This window comes from Pinus tabuliformis, chromosome 8, assembly GCF_031772625.1.
Source record: "Pinus tabuliformis cultivar Carrire ecotype Pingquan chromosome 8, CPIR1, whole genome shotgun sequence".
NCBI lineage: Eukaryota > Viridiplantae > Streptophyta > Pinopsida > Pinales > Pinaceae > Pinus > Pinus tabuliformis.
The window spans coordinates 511,004,216-511,022,839 of record NC_142294.1 but is presented as its reverse complement, the minus strand read 5'-3'; the positions used below and the strand labels follow the sequence as shown (position 1 = coordinate 511,022,839).

Genomic DNA, 18,624 nt, shown 5'->3' with positions numbered 1-18,624 from the left:
GCCCACGATTCGAAATTCCACAAATGCGACTGGAAAAGCCTTTCCGGCCTCTAAAACCCTTTAACAGTGGAGGTCTACTTACAGGCTGTCCTCCTCCCCTTCGTCCTGTTCGTACTCAACAACTCATTTTTTATACGTCTTTTTACTTATAAAAGGATAGAGAGGAAACTGATCTGGCACATTGCAGCCAGGCCCGGAACGCTGCATCAACGGGACTGACTTCAAATTCTTGGACTGACAAAGAATTTTGAGAGAGCTCAAGTGATATTACAGAACATAAGTTGATTAAAATTTAAAACCTGCTGTTGTATTCAATGCTTGATTGAAACTTGCTGATATATTCAAGGCTTTCTCAGTTTGAAGTTTAGGTCTGAAGCAATAGCAATATGGGGGGCACGATATTGATTCAGTCACAGCCTCTCGAGTGGAAAATTAGTGTTAACGAAGGGATGGAAGCGAATACCATCCAAGAGAACTTCTGCAACCGTTTGGTTACGAGAATTTCTCAAGCTTTCCACGAATACAAAAGATCTGTGCTTTCTGTGAGCAAAATGGTTTGGCAGGTGGGTGCAGATGATCCTAGAAGAGTTATTCATTCCATCAAAGTTGGCCTTGCACTAACCTTGGTCTCTATATTTTACTTCGTGAGCCCATTGTTTGACAGTTTTGGTGAAAATGCCATGTGGGCTGTCATGACTGTCGTTGTGGTGTTCGAATTCACCGTAGGTAATTATTCACCAAATACCTCCTGTTTACAAGTATTAAAATGCCTCTAGTTATCTTCACACATTTTGAATAAATTGTTAGGAGGATTTCATGACTATATTATATCAAGTAGACCAACTATTGGGTTTTTTTCACAATAATAAATTTAATGTTTTGCGCCTCAATTTTATTATGCAGGTGCTACATTGAGCAAAGGTGTGAACAGATCTTTAGCCACACTCTTGGCGGGATTACTGGGAGTGGGGGTGAGCTATGTTGCAGAACTTACAGGGAAAAACTGCGAACGGGTTATACTGGGTGTTTCTGTTTTTGCCTTAGGTAGATATTTTCTCCTTCCCATAATACAATTCTGCATGTTATATTCGATACTTCACCTTTGAGGGTTGTGATGTTTATTCTTTGGTGATCGATGCAGGTACAGCGTGCACATATTCGCGTTTCTTTCCTGTGCTCAAGCAAAGATACGATTACGGGGTGGTCATCTTCCTTCTCACCTTCAATCTCGTAGCCATTTCTACTTCTCACGTTGAAATCATTTTAAAATTGGCCGATCATAGGATAGCTACGATAATCATTGGGTGTACAGTCTGTTTCATAATAACTGTGTTTGTTTTTCCCATATGGGCTGGAGACGATCTTCACAATTTGATTATACATAACCTAGAAGGATTGGCTGGATCTCTGCAAGGTAATTTGTCACACAAAAAAACAATAAATCATTTATCCTATTTATAAGTTATCTTTATCTTAATTTTCGATTTTCAGAATATTTGGATATTATTAAGGAATTTAGACTTCTGTGATCCATAACATTGTATAGAAATCTTCGGCAAAATCACATAACCAATATTTCGTCGACCGGTTTCGAACCAACCAATGTGGTTCATCTTGTCCTGACGATGAACCACACTGGTTGGTTCGAAACGCGTCGACGAAATATTGGTTATGTGATTTTGCCGAAGATTTCTATACAATATTTGGATATCTTTATTCAATCTTAAATATTTGGAAATTTTTGGTGTAAGAATAAGTTAAAACAATTTGTCTTTAATTGAATTCACTCCACTCTTTTATTTACAAATTCCAAAGATATTGAGAAAATATTCAGTGGTTTATGTGATTACAGAATGCGTCACGGAATACTTCTTGGACTCAAAAGATGGCCAGGATTCAGACGATGACAAGGTCGAATCGGGTTATAAATGTGTGTTGAACTCGAAGGCCACAGAAGACTCACTGGTAGATGTCATAATTCATCAATATACACTATAATATTTTATCAGTATACACTGGTAGATATATATAAGTTTGGCTATCCATTTAACTTTAACGATTATTTTTAAATTTTGCAGGCGAATTTCGCCAGATGGGAACCACCGCATGGACGTTTCTTTTTCAGATATCCATGGCAATTTTATCTAAAAGTTGGAAGCGTGACTAGATACAATGCCCACTGTGTGGAGGCTTTAAATGGATTGCTAAACGCTGAGATTCAGGTAATGTTGGTCAATTTTGCTTAATATTGCTTTTGTATTTCCCGATATTGATCAATTTTGTATCATTAATTATTGGTGATGATGTTGTCTGATCAAACTCCAATTTCTCGGAGAGAATATTTGAAGACGCCATGCATTAATATTGGCAGAGAGTCTGCCAACATTCTTCGTGAACTGGCCGATAGCATAAGGACAATGAGAAGTATAAATCCAACTTTAATGACAGGTCGTTTAAAGGCAATGGTAGAATGGTAGAGGAACTTCAAAATTCGCTGAGAGCTCAGCCCGAACTTTTCATCAATACCAAGAGTTGGAAAACTATTGAAGAAGACATAACTCGATCAGACAAATTCCATGACTCCTCAGTACCGAAAATGACAGAAGAAGCAGATGATGAAAATACAATGTCATTTCAAACTACTCTGGAGGGGGAGATTCAAGAGGACCTATCCAAGAGTCAAGCTAGCAAATTATATGAAATGAGCGAAATGAAACGAGGCACTTATACAGTTATGGAGGTCCTTCCTCTTGCTAGCTTTTCTGCTCTTCTGTTAGAAATAGTGGCAAGGTTAGAGAGTGTGATTGGTACAGTAAGGGAGCTGGGAGAAGAGGCCAAGTTTAGAAATACCAATCACGTAGTAAAAGAATCCTTTCCACCATATTTGACAAAAACAACTACGCCTCTGACTTCAACGGAACAAATGGTACCCGTCGCTCTATCCCCAGCTACAAATCTTTCCACCACCACTACTCTGACTGATAATCTGCATCACCAATTCCAACATTAAAGCCAATGGTTCCCCTTTCAGGCTAAATGTTTACCAGCACAAAGACAATGCCCAAAGAGACTTCTAGAGAACACAAAAGATTATAATGAAGACCAAAGATATTACAGTGTTTTTCTCAATACATGTGGATTGCAGGCATTTGTTTCTCAATTCAATTATTCATCCATGTAAATGGAGAATCGTGAAAAATATAATCCTTGGCTAGTAGTAACACTCTACTACAGAAAGTTGTAACCTATTGAATAGTATGAGAATGATTAAAAGACACAATTTTGTTATTCAACGTATGAATTTTTTTAAGTTACATTTTGTTTTTAAATATTTAATTAATTTAGCATTAAAGACACAATTTTGTTATTCAACGTATGAATTTTTTTAAGTTACATTTTATTTTTAAATATTTAATTAATTTAGCATTAAAGTTGTTTATTAAGTATAGCACGTGTAAATAAGTTCACAAAGATAACGATGGAATAAAGATGCAAGTCTGATGCTTCACAATTGCCTAATTTTTTTATAATAATAAAAATATTTATAATTTAATAATTAATTTTTAATAATAAATATATTTATCATTTAATAATTAATTTTTGAATAATAAATATATTGATAATTTAATAATTAATTGTTAATATTATTTACCATTTAATTATTAATAAGATGATTATTTCATATTACTATTTAAATGTTGATTTATTATAATTATTTTAAAAACATTATATTTCAAAAATGATTTTTTCCAATTAAAAACAATTACATTATTTTTTAAAATTTAAATTGCATTATCTTATAAGTCTCTATTTTGAATGCAAAAAATTAAGAAAAGTTTGCAACTTGATAGATTATATCCCTCTCGATGCTTAATAAATCTGAAATTAAACTAAATCTATACTAGTTTATAGACTAAATATATTGTTGAACCAAAATAATAGTATAAATATGAAATTAAAATATATCTATACTAGTTTATAGGCTAAATATATTGTTAAACCAAAATAATAGTATGACCAAAACCATTTAGAAATTAAAAAATTTAGTTATTTTTTATAAAAAACAATTTTAGTAATTTAAGAAATATTATAAAATGTTTTTTTAAATGCTTATCACTAATTAATGTTACCCACATTTATCAGTCATTTAACTCATATAAATAAGTTAATTAATACATTAACAACTATTTTAAAAATTAATCTCTTCCAAATAAAAATTACTTCACACCACTTCACTTCCTATCTAGGTAAAATACTTGAACACTAGTTTACAATTTGGCGGATTCTTGACTGAATGTTATTAGACTTCGCTGGTGACAAATTTTTTTCTAAACATCCGCTGAACATTTTTTTAAAAGCTACTATTTTCAAACAGTTTGGCATATTTTAAGGTATCCACTGAACATTTTTAAAAATCTACTATTTTCAAACCGTTTGGCATATTTTAGACTCATTAAAGAACATTTTATATTATGGTTTCTCAACATGATCACTTCTCATAAATCTTTTATATATTTATGTTTATTTATTTAATAGGTTGCTTGCATGCATGAAACTAAAACCTTCCAACCTGCACAAAAATAAATGATGAGTAACCCAGGGTCGTCGACAAATTTCATGATAATTAAGAGACCACGAAGAAATTTTCAATAATATAAAATAAATAAATAATCTGCATGTATGCTGGATATGTATTTTCCATTATATTTTTCAAATTATGGAAAATGAAACATGTTGTATTATAAGAATTAATTCAGCGTTACACACAGCAAATTTGAGTTGGGCGATGACAAATTTCTGGCATACTACAACATAATTTTACAATTCTTCCCAACCCACTTTCTTAAAGTTGTCCAACCCAAACCCATCAGCAACCTAGCTGTTGTTTGTTTAGAATTTAAATGTTCAAAAAAAATATCTCAGCAGATTTTGAACCCAAGACCGTGTATGCTAAACTAGTAACCCCCATTTATCATCATTCAAACTACGCCATTATATCCATCATAATATCATTTTGATAAGCATAAAAATCATTCAAACTAATGGGATTAGATTTGTAATATCATTGGGCTGTGAGTAAAATGCAACCGTTTCCATAGTTGTTGTCGTTATAATCTTGGTTACAATTTGATTCGAGCCTGTGGATGAGTATGAGGTACTTGACCACCACACCCCAATTGTGGGTCGTAAATTTCGGGCATACGACAACGCAATTCTGCAATTCTTCCTGACCCACTTTCTTATAATTGACCGGATCAAAACCATCAACAACCTAAGCATTGTTTGCTTAAAATTTAAATGCACAAAAAAGAGAGTCTCGGTCAGTTTCGAACACAAGACTAGGTCTGCTAAACTAGCCGCCCCAATTCATCATCATTGAAACTCATTCAAACTAATGCTATTATATCTGTAATATCATTGGGCTTTCAGTTAAATTCGACTGCTTCCATAGTTGTTGTCATTATAATTTAATTCCTAATTCTGAATCAATCCAAATCCAAACCTCCAAATCGATCCAAACCTCTAACTTCTTTTATAACTGGAATACGCTCAAATCCCATGAACAAAACTTTCAAATCGATCCAAACCATGAGTTAACTTAGTGTATACAAATAAAAAGCTCACTGAGCTATTAATTGCATTATTGGCTATGTGGTTGATACCTTTGGATGGAAAATTATTACTTCCATCACCATGTTCTGTTATGTTATGAGGATATGCATGACCAATTTTGGTAGCTCATACATATAATAGTATCATCTAGTTCTCCTATTAATGGTTTCATCTAGTTCTCCTATTAATGGTTCCGAAACATGGTATCCGGTTTGTAAAAACATCTTCTCGTGAATTTAATAAAGGGCATGCATGTCAATAGGCTAATGATTTTTATATATGTTTATGTTTAAATCAAAAGGGGGAGGTCAATATGTTACGTGATCAAGTATAAACACACTCATGGCATTAATACTTTCACAAAGGTTTTGAGGACATGAACATTGTCAAGGAATAGCAGAGCAATGCTTTGTTAAAGAATAGGAATGTAATGCTTTGTTAAAGTTTGAAACATGAGCGTGTTTCTATATGGCATAAGTAATGGGTGGCATAGCAAATTGCTTGGAATATATTATGTGTTGTGTGATATTATAAGTATTTTATTTGTGGTTTGATACTACTTTAAAGCTAAGAGGTTCTATTATAAATATGACACATATATTATGTTTGGAATCTTATATGGGAATTTGAAAAAGTCTTGGTCATATTATATGGTGGTGCATAAATTTAAAATGTGCTTGGCTTTTAATTATGTTTATTTTGTATAACTAATGTGTCACATGCCAAGGTATTTTTTGGGATGTATGTATGATATGTTTCGAGTGCCTAGTATTAAATGCAGGTCACTAATAAACTTCGCATTCAACTATGCATTCCATAACTATTATATTTGGCAAATTTCCTTCTTGGCTTGATTTGAACCTTGACTTGAGATAAAATTACATTGAATGAGTTGGTTGTTGCACTTGGATAATAGCTTTCACTCCACAATTAACAGTATAAGAATCCTCAACACACACACTCTCATTTTTTGTTTTCAATGAGGAAGAGATTTAATTGTAAAGTTGAATGATTGAATGGTTTCTCTCTATGGCTCTATCTACATTTCATGCTACGTTAATCCCCTCATTCATTACTTTTATTTTCTCCCATGTCCCTCCCCTACTCATGTTTTTCTTACCTGCATCTTTTTTTTGTAAAAAAGAAACATGGATCATGTTCCCTAAGGAAACCAACACATGTTATTGTTATATTTTGTTTAAAATGTTGTATGCAACAACCCTCTGCAAGGCTACAACTTTCACACTTCTTATTTGAATTCCCATCTTGAGCTAGTTGCAGGGTGTTGACTCATCGTTATGATGTCCATGTTATCATTCTTGTGTGGGATTTCCCTCTCTCACTCACTGAGTATTCCACTCTGAAAAAATTGTAGATAGCTCAGAGAGGGCTTATCCTCCTATTTTACTGGCCACCTCTTCGAGTCTGCAATCCTAATGAATCAATTCTTTCTATTATTGTTCTAGGTTTATTGTGCACCAACTATTCCAACTTTTTATGATTGTTTCATTTTGTGGGATTAAAATGAAAATGGTTATGTGATGATTATTTACATTCCTATCTAGGCTTTCGTGGTTATGATAAATGACATTATGTTGAAAACTCTAGGTTTAAAGTCTAACAGCTACTCTATTTCCCTTTTACATTTTCATGGTCCCTCCATACCATGTTTTCCTATCCATATATTACAATGTTCTTTTTGTGAGGGTTTTTCTTCTCAAGAATAAAGCAAAGTTACATATACGAGAAATTTATCTTATGAGCTATGTACACTTAGCCTTACTTGATATGTTTCCCCTGCATAAGACATATCATCTAGTAAAAAATGATAAAGACAAGTAAGCTAATAATCCCCCCTTGTTAAACCCACTATATTGGAAATTTACAAATGTCTTTCAAATGCACTAGTAAATAAATAGTTTTATAGGAAATTGTTATTCGCATTGGACACATTACCTCAACCTGCATTATTGCCATGTTCTTTTAAACAATTTCCCTACATGTTGATTAGTTATTAAATACTTAAAGGAACTTGGAAATGTCTGATTCCAATTCCAGAATGTTGATTGTCTTTGGTACATTTTACCTCACTATATTTTGTTGTCTCAAAATACATAGTGAACACCCATTCCATGTCATGCCATATCGTATCACCTTTTTTTATATGTGCTCATTAAAAAAAAAGCCATTCAAGTTGGTACCTTATTAAGTCTAAAGTTTATTTTACTTACAAGTATAACTAAAATAACCTACTTGTTGAGGCAACTTGCTTACAACCAAAAGTTTGTCCATTATTCATAAGCAAGTTGTAACAATGGCTTCAAATTAGACATCCTCCTGTAGTTTTTGATATGTTGTTGCATTCATTGCTTTCATGTTGTAAAAGCTCATCCTGTTATAGTTGTTGATAAGTTGTTGCATTCATTAAGCTTCCATGTTGTAAAATGGCATCCTCATGTAGTTATATTCTTCACTTACATGCGCTCAATAGTCAATAAACCTTGATACATATGCATCAACACGACATTTTTTTCATCTTCACCTCTCCATTTAATTTGTTATTTCAAGCACCCATATTGTTGTGTTAGGTAAGAGCTATGTTGGTGAATATTTAATTTGTTTAGTTATCATGTAAATAAGGTTTATGGTGTCATGAATAAATTTGTTATTTATAGGTATATGAGTTTCTTTAGTAGTTGTTCCTGAGGAAATTGAAGGGAAAATGGAATAAGAGTTAATGTGACTTGGCATGAAAGCAAAAACAAAATAATCAAGTTTTCCATTTGTTTTGATGCAAATTTTGATGAGTTTACTTAGCTCACGCAAACCAACCACTTATAACTAAGAGGAACTCTTCCTACCCCACATGTATGGCATAATTCCCCTCAGCCAAATCCCAACATCATGGAGATCCCTGAGCCTCATCCATTCCCCTACCAACATCCCCAACTACATAATGGATGGGAGCCTAAACATGTTACACTAGTCTCTTGTAATACTTATTGGCCTTCAAGTTCCCATCATGACAGTCCACTTCCAATTGGTGTACCTCAAATTCTTTCTGATTTGTCACATGTTATACATTCTCATACACATCAACCATTGATCTCACCTACACAAACAAAATGACAAAAGTTACATCAACTACCTTACATTTTCCTTCTTGCACTAAATCTACCTCTACCCATTCTCACACAAGAATCCCTGTAATTGGTAATGGATAAGGAAGAAAATTTCATTACTTGTCTTGCATCAGAATACAAGAAGGAAATAGGATTGTTGAGAAGACACAAGGCATAGAATCACACAGATATCTAGATCTATCTTGACTGAGATTTTGGTTTGACTTTGTTTTTACTTATTTTTCAGACTTTAGTACAAACATACACTATGATAATGGGCTCATTTTTCATTATATGGGTCTTTTTGAACATGAACATATGGGACACACAAGGATGATTAATGATGAGTTTTTATGTTGTGTTTTATGTTCCTTATCTCTATATATATGGTTGACGAAGGATGATGCATTTTGATATTATGGTTGATGATGTCTGGTGACATTGTTATGATACTATGGTAACATTTATATTTCATGGTTAAGGGAGTCAAAAGGTTATGTTAATGTTATACAATGGATTTGAGACAAGTGGGTCCCCAACTACTCTAAATAATTTAAAAATATATTACTTCCTCCAATTAATCCTCTTCTCCCAAAACTAAAGAAAATATTTAAATATATAATTAAAATAATTGGAGGTTGTTACGTTGTAAACTACTTAAAAGAGGCTAGAATAGTAGAGAGAAGCTTTTAAAGGAAACAATTTAAAAATAAATAAAAGTGAAGAGATTTATGCTACACTTTTGAGTTGTCATTATTTCTAATTATTTCTAAACATCTCAAATCAACAGAGTTCATACCATTATGAGTCTCAATCTTCCACGAGGGAAACCAAATCTATTGACCGATAATGTAATAACACGAGTCAAAATAAAGAATCTACTGTAGTTATCAACAAACAGAGTGTCATGAAGAAAGATAAAACTAAAACAAGTCATGCTAGGTGATCAAAAATCTAATGAGGTCACTAAAGTAAGATCTTGTGCATTGATACCAACAAAGCAGAAGGCTTGATTTCACATTCAAGATGGATTTCCATATGAGCCAGACAGGCATCTAAGCTAACCAAACAAGAGAATTGATGATGTTTCACCCTTTTTATCTCATTCAACGAAGAAATAATATCATTCTAATCTTAATGTTTCTCCTTGGAATCTTTCTAAAACAGTTTTCAACTTCCAATAGAGGGTGAGATATTGGTCCCTTCTCCCCCTACTATGACGAGGTTTAGGAAGCGAAGTGACTACTTCCTTCATGATCTCAGAGTCACAGTATGCTTGGAAGTCATTATTAGAGTAGGTTGCTAGCTAGAAAATTTCTTCATGGATATGAGTGAAAAATGGCTGCATCTTCCTAAGAATGTGCTTGGGCACGTAGGAAACCCCTTTATTGTCTACCCCAACTACCCCTGCAACTACACATGCATTTTGATAACATAATTCCACAATGGGAAAAGAACAGAGCTAGACAAATGACACACACTATACTCAAGAAAAGAAGAATTATTTTAAAGAAACAAAAACCGAAGAAAAAATTATAGGGGCAAAGGAAACAAGGTGACCCAAACCGGTAGGAAAAAAGAGTCACATATACTGTACACATGAAAAATCACCTCCAATTAGAAATCCCCTCGCGCTTGTGGACACAAAGAACCAATCCTAGTGAACCCGGTAAGAATTAAATTGAAATATAAAAAATTAAACCAAGTTAACTTAAAATCATCACAATCAACAACAAGAAAGGAAGGATAAGGTTGAAACCTACTACTATTACTATTGTCCCTTCATCAAAGCTTGCACAATCTCAAATGTAGAATAAAGGTGGGCATCGCCAACAATAAAAAACCTTAGCTCCAATACCACCCACAACAAATCTTGGTGTAAAAGCTCAGTGTAGCTGAGTTTTGGCACATGGCCAACATTCGCTCTCTCATTTGAACAGTTATTCCTTGAAGCTTCAGGGGATGAAATGAATTGCATGCATATGCAAGTGCCTGATGCTCCAAAACTAAAGGAGAGTGACTCAAACTTGGAAAAAAGCCAAATGTCACGTAATTCATCAGCTGAGTTTCTTGTAGCATTGGTATGGTTCTAAAAAATTGTCGAGGCAATAATCCCATTAGTCACGGTGGGGAGGGTAACCAGATCCAATATAAATTCAAAACATCAAACACTCAATCCACAAGGCGAATGGACGGATGAAGATTGTACATCATATAGAGAAAGGTTTTATGTTTGCATGCACTACATGGGGATGGAAAGCCACACCACTTACCCTATTAAATGTTGTGGGAGGTAGCAAGGTTGTAAGTGGGTCATGCCTGCCCCTCCATTACCACTTCACTTATCAACACTATATATATTTTGGTCACATTGCCACTTCACTTACTAATAACAAATGCTCAAAATACCATAACTCATATTCACATACCACTTTTTATTTTATTTAATTAATCAATTTAATTAAAAATACAAAAAACATAACTATTTTTAAAATAAATTTTAATATTTAATTTAAACTATTACTAAAATTAATAAATATCACTAAAAATAAATTAAATCCTCTGATCCAAGTAATAAATAAATTATTGATAATTAAATTAAAACTCCAAAATCCTATTTCAAAACAAATACACGAAAAATTGCAAAAACCCAAACAAGATCAAACAAAAATAAAAATAAAAATGTTAGAATAAGCCCATAAGCAAAAACTTTATATGTGCTCCAAAGGCATTGTTGACATCAACTGACGTATGCAGATGTTATGTGTGACCAAAAGTGTGAATATTAAAGGTACATTGCTTTTGGATTACATTTCCTGCGCACTGTTAAATTTCCACTGTAACCGCGCTATACTTGCTTTTCATTCTTTTATATTTTATTTTCCACTATCTTTCCTTTTGACTTTCCATTAAAAAAATAGCTGAAGATTCTGTTATTAGTGGCCACAATCATATTTGCTTGTTTTTTCTATTTGCCCTCATGCTTTACGGTCTGCTGATTTCTGGTGCACCATGAATAAGTTGAACAAAGCCTTCTGATATGAAATGGTCCTTATCTTAGATTCTGAATTTGTCACGTACCTCGTGGAATTTCAAATCATTGACATTTCATTTAAATAATAAGGTTTCGAATATTTGGGATCTGCGATCTGAAGACAAATGATAAAGGGTTTCTGAAAATCTTCGATCCGCAGATTCCACTGAAAGAGGCTTTCTCGATTTCACACTGCAGGCTATAAAATTTGGAAAGCTCCTCCGCCATTTCCAAAAATTGAATAATAAAATTTTAACTCTCATAATGAATAATCAAATTGTAACTCTCATAAATAATTCCACATTGAGAGACATTTCGATCCAAGTTATTTCATTTGTTTTTGCAATGGTTTTTTTTTTTTTTTTGTTTTTTAATTGAAAAAAGTCTCATGAATTTTATAATTTAATATGTAGGACAATCCCAAATATTAGCAGCTATTAAAAGAAATAATTGTGATAGAAATGAAAAGTATTTGTTATTAAATTGTATATTATATTATATGATATGTTATTTTGTTTTCAAAATATTAGTCATATTATCTATTTTTATTAGGATGATTTTGGAAGAGTTTTTTAAAAACTTTAATTTTTCTAAAATTTAATGAATTATATAAATTTTAGTGAACATTAATAATAATGGTACTCATTAACTTAACTTTATTTATACTCATGGTGTGTATATATACACAATATCTAGAGATCTAAAAATATAAACATTTTTCTAAGTTTTAAACTTTAAATGGTTGAGATAAATCTATACTCATCCTAATAAAAAATACATTATACTATATTCATATTTATATTTATATTTATATTTATAAATGGTAAATAATGATCCCCAAGGAAAAATTGTAATTTTCATTATCCAAAAAAATAGAAAATTAGATGTTGTGTTTGTTGAAGTATCACGATGATAAAGGACACTGTTGAATGGTACAAGCAATCATCATATATGTTTGATGAGTATGTTACGTACATAAAGAACTGAACATAAACAATGTATGTCGATCTATATATGACCATACATGCAAAATTATATAAACATAACTGTCCAAAAAACCCATAGTGTTGATAAAAAATAAAGGATGACGTGAAGGGTCACTGCAAAGCATCAATATCAAACACAGGTTTGGTGAAGGGTCTATGGTAATACTGATAATGGTCCTGACCATTCTGCTCAGTCACTTTTCAAGTACCAAAATCTTGTTGTGTGGCTTCTTTGGATAACCTGTCAGAAAGCGAATTCATTTCCCTCTAAATGTGATGACAAGAAATGTACTCCAAATGTGATTTTAACATGAGAACTTCAAATAAAATGTTGAGAGTGTGTGTGTGTGTGTGTGTGACATGCAGTGTATTGATTAAACCATTCCACAAACACCTTTTAATCTCCATAAACATGTAATTGATGACAATCTTTTACAATTGAGAATAATAGTAGAAGTTTTCAAATGAACAATTTTGCATAGTTGTTTGTACTCGGCCCCAATCTCGCCTTTAGTTCAAAGTGTCGTGTATCATTTATATGAAGAAAACCACCCTCGCCATACCGATCTTGTTGTGCCACTCCATAAAAATATGCCCAAGGCTTGGAGCAATCAATAACCTCCTCTGTAATGGGACGAGTACGCTGGGGTTGGTCCTCATGGGGAAGAAGTTTATATATTGCAGTAATTTGGGCACTAATTGCATTAGGTAGAGAGGATACTTCCTAAAAAAATTTGTGATTCCTACCAAGCTAGATCCCCCAGCAAGTGAGAAGACAGATGTTTTTAAGTTTGACAGGTGAAGCCTCAGACCACCATTGCTTCCATGCCTATAAAATATTGTCACCCCACCATCTGATGTTGATAGATAAGCAATGATAAATCGAGTTCTAGACTTTTATAGTGAATGGACAAGTCATAAACAAATGCTCCACTAATTCTTCAACATCTTTGCATAGTGCACACCAAGATGGGCAATAGAAGGATCTCCTTTTTAACTTTTCACTAGGAAGAAATTTAGTCTCCAGTATACACCAGAAAATAATCTATCTTTTGTTGGACTCTTTAGCGTCCAGAGATGCTTCCACCACCAAGGGATGTACTTAGGCTTCTTTGAGGCAATGATATTTAAATAACCGTCTTTTGCTGAGTAAGAGCCCCGTTTAGAGTGAACCCAAAGTAGCTTGTCCTCCGGATCATGTATACGGATTTGAGAAGTGGAAAGTGTACGAGTGTAGTCTGCCCAGGCCTGGTGCCTTTGTTTAGGTATGTTCAAAGCTTCTGTAGATTTTCAAATTTGTCCCCAAATGGATGGATGACCTTGGTCAACAATTTTATTAATGTAGTAGATCCTCTGTGATGCTAAGTATGCAACTAGTTCAAGAGGGAGTATATGCTTGTTTCCATTACCATGTCAAGACTCATACGAACTATACAACCAGTCTCGATCCGCTTGGCAAGAACATATGCGATAAGGTGGGAGGATTTAATCACAACTTTCCAGATTGTGGAAATGTTTGATCTATTTCTGTTTTGTAGCCAAAACCAATCTACAAGAGAGAGGGGATATATATATATATATATATATATATATATATATATATATATATATATATAGAGAGAGAGAGAGAGAGAGAGAGAGAGAGAGATATTTTTGGTGACAACTTCAGTCCATAGGTTTGGCGAGGACATAATACACCAACTTGCTTTAGCTGCCAAAGCTTGTGAGAAATTATAAAGATTTTTGATACCCCAGCCTCCCCACTTTTTGGGCAATATGATTTTTTCCCATTTGGCCCATGCAAAGGTCCACCCCTCTTTCAGGCCTCGTTATAGAAAATTGCAATAAAACTTCTAAATAATTTTCAGAATTCCCTTTGGAATTCAAGATAGAGACATCCAAAATATTGGGATGGCTTCAAGTACAGATTTGATTAAGACTAGCCTACCAACATGGGATAGCCACTTATGACTCCAAGTTTGTATTTGTTTCTCAATTTTAGCTACCAGCCACATCCAATCTGCTTTTATGTAGTTGTTTGGTTTTAAATGGAAGCCAAGATATTTTATGCCTTCCTCAAGCATCTTGATCTGAAAAGGGAAAAGTCCTCTTCCATAAGATACCTCATCCTCAGAACATCCAACCACCATGAGAGTCGATTTAAAATTATTTGCAACCATACCAGTCACTTTGCAAAAAAGAGTAAAAATATCATTGAAACATGACGAGTCTCGATGAGATCGATCCTGAAAAATGAGAACATCGTCGACATATAATAGATGTGTGAGATTGATCTCACCTACCATAGGAGCACCCATAATTATGCCTCATATTTTTACGCTCTTAACCAATCTACTTAATCCTTCCATGACTAACAAAAAGAGGAGGGGGACAATAGATAACCTTGACGAAGTCCCCTCTTAACGTGAAAGATGTTTGATTTAGCACCATCTATCATTACTACAAATGTTGTTGTAGTAATACAACACATGATCCAATTTATATATAAATAGTAAATCATTAAATTAATTGATCGCATTATATAAAAAAATGAGTTACTTCTAATATTGCTTGGGTTTATAATATTAGTCCCTTGGGTTTGTAATTTATCAATCCCTTAGGTTTTAAATCCGTATGGTTTATAATATCAATACCTTGGATTTATAATAGTAATCCATTGAGTTTATATTATTAATACCTCGGGTTGATAAAGGGCGATTTGAAATGTGGAAAGGCACCAAGGAAGCAATTGGCAGCTATGAAGTCTCAGGGCGTGTGTCCACAATCATTGAATGTGTTAAAATGTTGTCCCACTTCTCAGGGGAAACTATTGAAGCTTTTGTGTTAGATATTTAAATTTGATCTCCTTTTATTTCTCCCTATAATATTATTTTAATTCTATGAAATATTTCATTTTAATGTGCCAATGGCATCAAAAGAGTGCATGTACACCAAAAGAGGGTTCTTGCAAGCTTCTGGTTCTTTCAATTTGTTCTCTCTCTACTTTTGTGTTGAAAAGGTTTTTCAAATTTTTCCTTAAATTGTATGAAATAAATAAATTTCATGTGTCAGCGGCATTAACAAAAAGTGGCTACACTATTAAACTACTTCTTTAATTGTATGAAACAACATAATTTAATAAAAAGTGGCCAAACTCTTAAAATGATGTGTTGCTCAGGTACCGAGTGGTGAAATTACTAAAACATTCATCAAAAGAATGAGGGTGGTGAGCCCATAACCCACAGGTCCAAAAATTCAATTTAACAGAGCCAAGTTTCAATCTTGGGACCTGTGGGATATGGACCCGCCACGCATCCATTGCACGACTCCGATATTATTATTATCTGTGTGATGAGGTAATATGTGATTCCGCTGCGCCACTCCGATATGTGTGATGGGTAACATGTTGTGTTCTGATCAGTAATATGTTGTGTTAATAGTTTTGTTATTATTCACCCCTATCATATAAAATAACCATCATCAAATTTGATGATAGTTTATGTTATTCTATCTTTGTAATTGAATTTAAATATTATTATTTGTTTATAATATTAGTCCCTTAGGTTTGTAATATAAATATATTAGGTTTTAAATCCCTCTCGTTTATAATATCAATACTTTCGATTTATAATATTAATCCATTTAGTTTATATTATTAATCCCTTGGGGTGATAAACATTGTGCAAAATTCAATCCAATGTCGTATTGTGAAAAACATTGTTACAAGATTACAATCAATGTGGTACTCATTGTCACAATGTTATATTACATTGCAATTTATTCAATATCACCTCTCAACATTACAAAGTTACGGTTTATTAATCCCTTGGGTTTATTAATTCCTTGAGTTTATAATATTAATCCCTTGGGTTTATAATTCCTAGGTTCTATAATATTAAACCCTTGGGTTTTTAATTCCTAGGGTTTATAATATTAATCCCTTGGGTTTATAATAACTTTAGGGTTTAATGTTGTGATGCTTGAATGGTGTAGAAATCTATCCAATGCCATTGTGACAAGAAATATGACAATCATTGTTGGTAGCTTACATTACATTGCAATTTTTTCAACATCACATTGAAAAACTACAACAGGGTTTCGTCGGCTTCGAATTGTGATGTTTCAATGCTACACAAATCAAACCAACATTGGATTGTGAGAAACATTGTCACAAGATGACAATTAATTTGATACGCATTGTTGCAATGTTACATTACATGGTGATATATTTAATATCTCTTCTCAACATTACAAAAGTAGGGTTTATAAATCTCTTGGGTTTATAATATTAATCCCTTGGGTTTATTAATTCGTTGGGTTTTTAATATTAATCCCTGGGTTTATAATATTAGTCCCTTGGGTTTAATAAGTCCTTGGGTTTAAAATAACATTAACATTTAATGTTATAACATTTGGATGGTGAATAAACCTATCTAATGTCACATTGTGACAAAAATTGTCACAAGTTGACAAGCAATATGACAATCATCGTTAGAAACTTACATTACATTGTAATTTTTCAACGTTACTTTGTTATACTATAAAACTGCTTCATATTGTGATTTGCATGGTATAAAAATCAATCCAACATCACAACGCAACAAAATCAATTCAATGTCGCGTTTCAACATTACAAAATTAGGGTTTATTAATCCTTTGGGTTTATATTATTAGTCACTTGGGTTTATTAATTTCTCTTGTTTATAATATTCATCCACTGGGTTTATAATCCCTAGGGTTTATAATATTAATCCCTTGGGTTTTAAATCCCTAGGGTTTGTAGTATTAATCCCTTGGGTTTATAATATTAATCTCTTAGGTTTATTAATCTCTTGGATTTTATTATTAATCCCTTGGTTTGATAATATTAATAATTCGTTCGGTTCATTAATCGTTTGGGTTTTTAATATGATTCCCTTGGTTTTGTTAATTGCTTGGATCTAAAAACTAATCCTTTGGGGTATTAATCCTTAGGGTTTATAATATTTGTCCATTGGGTTTATTAACGGCTACCGTTAATGTTAATCAATGTATTTCAATCACATTTACTAATGTGGTTGTGCATGTGATTGATATACGTGTATCGGGGTATATCAACCACGCTTATTAATGTGGTTATTATTTTAGGCTTATATGCATTAGGTTTATAATATTATAATATTAAGGTTTAATATATTATAATATTGGGTTTAATATTCAGGTATAATTTTTTTTTTTATAGTTAAAATTAATCTATTATATACATAAACAGAATTCAGTTACATCATTTCAAGACAGAAAGAACCAGTTGCCTGTAATGACAGCTTGGAACAATTGAGACTGCAGTGTCCGAGGACTTAACCAGACCAAAAATAAACCAGCCCTCACAGGGGCGCCAGCAGAACATCAGGATAATCCCACGCAAGGGAAAACAGACACATCCCAACCATGGAACAAGAACCCGGTACCCAAGACCCATACAAAGACAGTTTGCCGACATAACAAAAACTTGAGACCAAAAAATAATCAAGCGGGAGAGGCCGAAAGGCTGAACAAGAGTGCCGCAGAGACCTGGAACGATGGCGCTGCTAATCGTCTGGTTCCTCCTCAACCACCTGACACCACCCGTATTCCTCCACCTCCGCTACAGTGGGAGCAGTTTCCATGTTGACGTATTCGGCTTTGCTAATCATCTCCTTCTGAGCCAGAGGGCGATTAGAGACATCCTATAGTGTAGCCGCAGGCATTTCCATGACTGTCTCTGAGACATCAGTAGGCTGCTTCTCGCGATCATCTTGAGAGTCGCTGCCGTCCTGGGAGGCTTCGATGAAGAGAACCGAGACATGGGCACTGATCCGGGGGCAGTTCAAAGAACTATTGAAATTGAAAA

At 33.4% G+C, this 18,624-nt stretch overlaps 1 protein-coding gene across 1 annotated transcript; it reads left to right on the top strand.

Moving 5' to 3' along the window:
• The first annotated feature begins 386 nt into the window (after nucleotides 1-386).
• On the top strand, nucleotides 387-18,405 carry LOC149236338 (aluminum-activated malate transporter 10-like). The gene is made up of 7 exons (XM_089368855.1): nucleotides 387-726; nucleotides 904-1,044; nucleotides 1,142-1,414; nucleotides 1,853-1,965; nucleotides 2,079-2,227; nucleotides 2,449-2,790; nucleotides 18,081-18,405. Exons 1-7 carry the CDS (start codon nucleotides 387-389, stop codon nucleotides 18,403-18,405), a joined length of 1,683 nt encoding a protein of 560 aa, XP_089224981.1.
• Nucleotides 18,406-18,624: the final 219 nt, after the last annotated feature.